Source organism: Larimichthys crocea, chromosome VI (genome assembly GCF_000972845.2).
Source record: "Larimichthys crocea isolate SSNF chromosome VI, L_crocea_2.0, whole genome shotgun sequence".
Classification (NCBI taxonomy): domain Eukaryota; kingdom Metazoa; phylum Chordata; class Actinopteri; family Sciaenidae; genus Larimichthys; species Larimichthys crocea.
In genome coordinates, this window is record NC_040016.1 from 1,585,111 (window position 1) to 1,591,110 (window position 6,000).

At 41.4% G+C, this 6,000-nt stretch overlaps 1 protein-coding gene across 3 annotated transcripts in view; it reads left to right on the forward strand.

The window, feature by feature from the left end:
- The window catches only part of dlgap4b (discs, large (Drosophila) homolog-associated protein 4b), a 99,786-nt gene extending 96,076 nt beyond the window's left edge, over window positions 1-3,710 (forward strand). For all 3 annotated transcript variants that reach the window (XM_027279549.1, XM_027279548.1, XM_027279550.1), the window contains 2 exons: window positions 993-1,163; window positions 2,080-3,710. In XM_027279549.1, the coding sequence (XP_027135350.1) occupies window positions 993-1,163; window positions 2,080-2,322 (414 nt within the window). In that variant the 3' untranslated portion in view covers window positions 2,323-3,710. The remainder of the gene's footprint in view (window positions 1-992; window positions 1,164-2,079) is intronic.
- Window positions 3,711-6,000: the final 2,290 nt, after the last annotated feature.

Below are 6,000 nucleotides of genomic sequence, written 5' to 3' on the forward strand. Positions count from 1 at the left end.
AAGAAGCATCTGTAACATTTTCAGTATTTTTACTAGAAATTATAAAGTTCTGTTATGAACCTTCCATGACTGGAGTTCAGCTGAACAAAAGCATTGTGCTGTGACTTGGCTCCCCCTAGTGATGAATATGAAAAGAGCAGCACTGGATGACAAGCACACCATGTAATAGTAATATAGTGCAGGGGTTTAGCACAGTAATAAGCTAAAATACATTTACTGTAATAACCCAATAAACCATTTTGCCGGGGCACCTTATCATGAACTACAACTTCCCTAAGTCTAGCATGTGGAAATTTGTTGTCCTTCCTTATCCCCCTTTAACGTTGTACCAGAACTACCATCACTCCAATCACACCTGACACAAAGCAAAAAAAAACAAGAAATACAATACAAACAAGACACTATACAAGTGGAACCAAGAGCAAAATGCATAATTCTGCTGTGTGTATAAATAATAAGATGAAAGCTGTGCTTATCTACAAACATACTGGTACTGTTTGGCTAAGCAGCCAGAAATTGCTGCAGTCACTGGAGTCACCTTCAGCCTGATACCAACCTCATCACATAGCCTTGGTTGCTTAAGTTGCATCAAAATAATGGATATGAAGATAACACTTTTCAAACCAGGACCACCAAAAACTGGGATTGGTGGCAGGGGGGATTACAAAAGCTGCACCCAGAGATACCCCATCCACTGTCCTGATTCTTACATTATGGGAACATCTAGGTTAAAGTTGGGTTGTTGTTGTTTTTTTTAGAAACATAGCCTAGTTTTTACGAGTCACATCTTCTCAAGTATCTGAGTCATACCTGCAGCTGAGGAACCACATATGCATTAGAAGTAGAGGCTGTTTTTTTTCCCTGTTCCTTCAAGAAACCAAAAATCAGAAACCATAGCCCTGTGCTGAGCCTACACTACAATAGTGTCCTGTCTCCTCATCGTTCCTCAATTGTTCACTCATTTTCACCCCCCTTCTCCCTCTTGTGGTCAGAATGTGAATGCCAACCCACGGCCCACAGCCCAGGACCTGGCTGGTTTCTGGGACCTGCTGCAGCTCTCCATCGAGGACATCAGCCTCAAGTTTGATGAGCTCTACCATCTCAAGTCCAATGACTGGCAGCCTGTGCCATCTGCGGCTGCCCAGTCGCCCCCTGAGCGGAAGGTACTTCCCACCCCTGCTGCCCAGTGCCCTGGCTGGGGTAGGAAAGCCGCCGAAACCGGCCTCTCTCCTCCCACCACCACCACCATTTTTCCCAGTCTTTTTTACCTCCCCTTTTGACTTTCCCCGTCCCTGCGTGAGATGGACCTCTAACAGGGCCTCCCTGTCCAGTACAAAGGGGCCAGAGAGATCCCTTTAGGCATGCATGGAAAACTTCATCTCAAAGAGGGCTGTCATTGGTGTGTTTTTTAAATGTAAAGCCCTGCTTTGAGCATGCATGTGTCACTTACTGATGTGCGTGTTGCAGTGGAGCATGGCTAAGATGCAGTGGCTCACATGACCGAATGGAGTCTTGCTTTTTCTCCTTCTCTGTTGAAATGTCTTTGCTTGTGTTTGTGTGTCTTTGTCATTGTTTGTTGATCTCTCTCTGTGGTCTGTGGTGTGTCTCCGTATGTCTGTGTGTGTTTTTTAAATTTACTGACTGCTGTACCTGAGGTGCTCTTGCTTTATGTTGCTTTGCAATGCAAATTGCATTGACTGTGTGTCTTGTGATCCTTTTTATTGTGTTTTAAGTTGGATCCAACAAGCCCATTAATTCATGTTACCATTTCATGTCTTGTGAAAATTGTCATATAAATGACTGTTTTTCTCAAATTCTGACTATTTTTACCAGTTGTCTGTCTGTTTCTGTTTGTCACCTTAAACCACTAAATTTTATTTCAAGCTTTAACAAAAAAACAGTCAGCATTGGCATAATGTCTTTGTCAAAGTCCTGTCTGCCAAACCTGCCTAAACAAATAGACCCTCTTGAAGACAGTTTCCACATTACATCCTCTCACTGTCTTGTATCTGTCTTTTCTCCTCCTTGCTTTCTCCCTCTCTCCTCCCTCATCTGTCCTCATCATTCCAAACACTACAGGACGAGGAGAAGGCAACCCCTCCAGCATCAAAGAAGCCCGGTAAAGGACGACCATTGCTGGGCCGCGAGAAGAGTGGCGACTCCTCGTCCACATCTTCCTCTGCCTCTGCAGAGAAGCAGAGACAAGAGGCTCGCAAGCGTCTGCTGGCTGCTAAAAAGGCCGCCTCTTTTCGCCAGAACTCCGCCACAGAGAGTGCGGACAGCATCGAAATCTATGTCCCTGAGGCCCAGACTCGCCTCTGAGAGAGACAGTGAGAGGGAAGGATATATGGTTGGATCAAAGGACAGATAAGTGTTGCTGAAATACCTGGAAGAAGGAGAGGAAAACTTTTGCAATGCAAATGAGCTACTCTGAGAAAACACGGACGGAGATGGGGGGGAGGAGAGATCAAATTCCTAGAGATTAGGGAGGGTGTGGATTTGGGCATTTTTGGCACACTCTTACAATTATAGGCTGGTCCTGGTGACATCAAACACAACATAACAAGAAAGGATTTTTTTTTTTGTGGACTTGACAGACCATGAAGCAGACTCCTCATTTGAGGCTGCCATTGAAAACCTCAGCCGATGAACTTCTTCATTTCTTGTTACTACTCTTGATATCATAAAATTGTTAATGAAGGTATTGTTATTACGATGATTATATCCTAAAGAATCTATATGAAGACTGTTTTAAACGTTCCTCTACCTTGGCTATAAGATCTATTAAGTGGACAGGAGCTAAACATTAATGCTCTTCTGTCTCTCATCGTCGTCCTTTCTTCCCAGGTCATTGGCCATCTTGTAGCTTTGCACAACACCACCTTGTGGCCATCACACACAAACACACACACACAACGCGCACACTACATCCACCGCACTCTCACATTGCAAATTCACACATTTATGTATGTCTTCCTTGTATTTGTTTGTTTACTTTATTCATCGTTTTGGTATGCTCAAACTGAAAGTCACATTTGAAGGGGTATTTAGTTCCTGGCAATTAACTCTTGTGTATGTCCTTTAAAATGTTCTTGTGTCAAAGATTTTTAACACTGGTGAGAATCTGTAAAGTTTAGTTTCTTAATGGTTTTGAATGAAAGCTCATCCCAATATTAATGACGACAGAGCACGAGGAGCTCTATTTCAGTCAGAGTATCAGTGGCCACAGTATTACTGAATACATTTTTTTCTTTGTAGGGAAGACCTCTTCAGCTCCTTCTTTTTCTTCTCTCTGTCCCATTAACTGTTTTCATGTTCATGCTGTAACTGCAGATATGTGAATATTTCAGGATTTTTATTCCATCTGTCTATCTAATGCTTCTTTAAGTGCTTTTATTAACCACACTTAGCGTTCAACTCGTACATCTCAAATGAATCTAGGGCTTTTATTAAAGTAATGCAGCAGGCTGAGTATGCAGGATGACACTGTGTTATTGTTCATGGGTACACACAGTAGGATGTGTGTCTTGCTGTTATTTTTCTACTTTGTTTCCGAAAGCATTTTCATTTATTTTGCCTCCCGTCACACCACAAAATCAATCTTACTACTTTGTTACCATTGTTGTTTCCCCCATTGAACATCATCCAAAGTACCTGCACTTTTTTTTTATTCAAATAAGACATATTTAATTAAACCATTACATACATTAGCCAGTGTGTCATTTATTAAATGCTGCTTGCTTATTTTTTTTCATGGAAGACTGCATAAGCCAAAGATGAATTCCCTGTTTCAAATTCATCTCATGTATTTAAATGTCAGCAGCAGGGATCGCGGCAGTAACTGTGTTTACTGTGAAAATAGATGGAGTGGACGGTAGCCACAGCACCATTTGTATTACAGGTTTAACATTTTGATATGCACATGCCCGGAAGCTTAACTAGAACTGCCCATCACCACAACAATATTGAGTGATTGCTTTGCATCATTCAGGACCCCTTTCCCTCCTCATCCTGGAAACACATATCTTGAAATGTTCCATTTCTGACCTCTAGGGGGCAACAGTGGTTAATTTCCAATCTGATATGCAGTACATTGTCTATACTGTATGCACACAATGGAAAGGCATTTGCACTATAAGGCCACATTCAGTCCTGCCCTGTTTTGCATTAAGGCGACACATTGTGTGGATTACACATATTTACAGACTTCTCTGTCTCATTTGAAGCCAGTTTCCCAAAACACAGTGAAATGAGGCCTCTCGGTTTTATGAGTTATTTATCTAAAAGTACACATCCAGCCAGAAAGTCAACCCTGACCTGCCTTACATCAGCCACAGTTGTTTGCCTGTCTTCCACTCACATTTGGTTTCTTCCAAAATGCAAACAAACTAATCCTAACTCCCCCTTCCTAATTAGCTATGTTAAACTATTTCAGTGTAGCTCCATTGCTTCGACTGCTGTGATGCCTCTTCCTCACCCACTGTGACCCAAAAATGCAGCCTGGGGGCTTTGAATTGGAAAAGCCTGATGACCACTATTCTCTGTCTTGGCAAGAGCTTTCTCTTGATGGCGGGCCTTTGTTTGCCTGTTGTGGATGACTCTCCACAAGCAGAAATGGCTCAGGGGTGTCAATAGCCTGTTCCTTGGTTGCTGTCAATGCCTCCCCCTCCCCTTTCCATTTGACTGGGGTGGTTAGCACTGTTAGCACCTGAAGGCCTTTTGTGCGACTTCAACTCAGTCGTTAGCCTGATTTGATTTCTGACTGCCAGGAAAAAGTTGTTTGTCTGACAAGTTGTTTTTCTGAAACACCCTTTGTGGTGTCAATGTACTGTTGGTGTCTCCCACTTTTACACAAATTTCAGACAGATTATTTGACCCGTCTTTGATTATCTTTGTCGTGGATATTGAATATTCAGTCTAAAGAATTAATCATTCTTGTATTTAATCATGCAACTAGCTTTAAATATTTCCCACGTGCAAACACTGCCAGAGTAAATTCACACAACATATCATTTCCATGTTTTTCCACATTTGCTTGACTTGAACGCACATCAAACACCAACTCAAATACACTGAGAGAAGGAGCACAGGGACACACACACAGAGTTATTCTGTGATCTAACCATCACAAACATAAAAGCAATGTTTTTTTTCCAGACTGCTAAAACTTGGATGTGTAAAATACCGAGCAATGTCAGTGACCTCCTTTTTAGGGAAACAAAAAGAAAGCTCATCTCATACATTTAAATAAGGCTTCTCCCCAATACACACAGATATCACTGGGACACACCTACATCTGTTTCCTGGGTAGAGTTATCCATGATCCAAACAGCTGCACTGTGGGGGGGTTGCTGTTGTAAAGCCATTGATTTGAAGGTGATAATGGTCCCCATGTAGGTTTGATGGGTTCCTTCTTTTAAAGTCAAAACTGTCACTACTATGAGCATTTACTTAAGCAGCGTTCCGTCGTGGCAAAGCTTTATTTTGAGAAGTCAACTGGTTTTTCAACACTTGTATTCAGCTGCACTCTTTAATAGGCCTCTTTCAGCCATACTAAACAATAGTAGTGAAGTTGGTGGAGTATGTTATCATCCATCATTGTAAAAATTAAAAATTAAAAAAAAAAAAGCAATAGTTTAAATGTTAAGCAAGATCACTTACAATGTGGCTATAGTCAAAATTGTACCATATCTTCTGTGATACCAATGTACCTTTCATTTTTCACGTTTATCTCTAAAAAAAAATGGGTTCATTACACATTATATAAAGTTTAGCTACCCTTTAAGGCTATTTTATGTATTTGCCACTTTTTCTGCACTCCAAGATTGATTTAAAAAAATAGTAGAGGCTTACAAGAGAAAGATAAAGAGAAATCTCAGAAAAAGAGTATACCTCTGCTGGGATATCAGTGTATCCACTCCCCATACTGTAGTCCAAAGGCCTACTAGCAACAACAAAACACAAGCTCATTAGCATCCCTGCTTTGTTGCACCGAGTCAG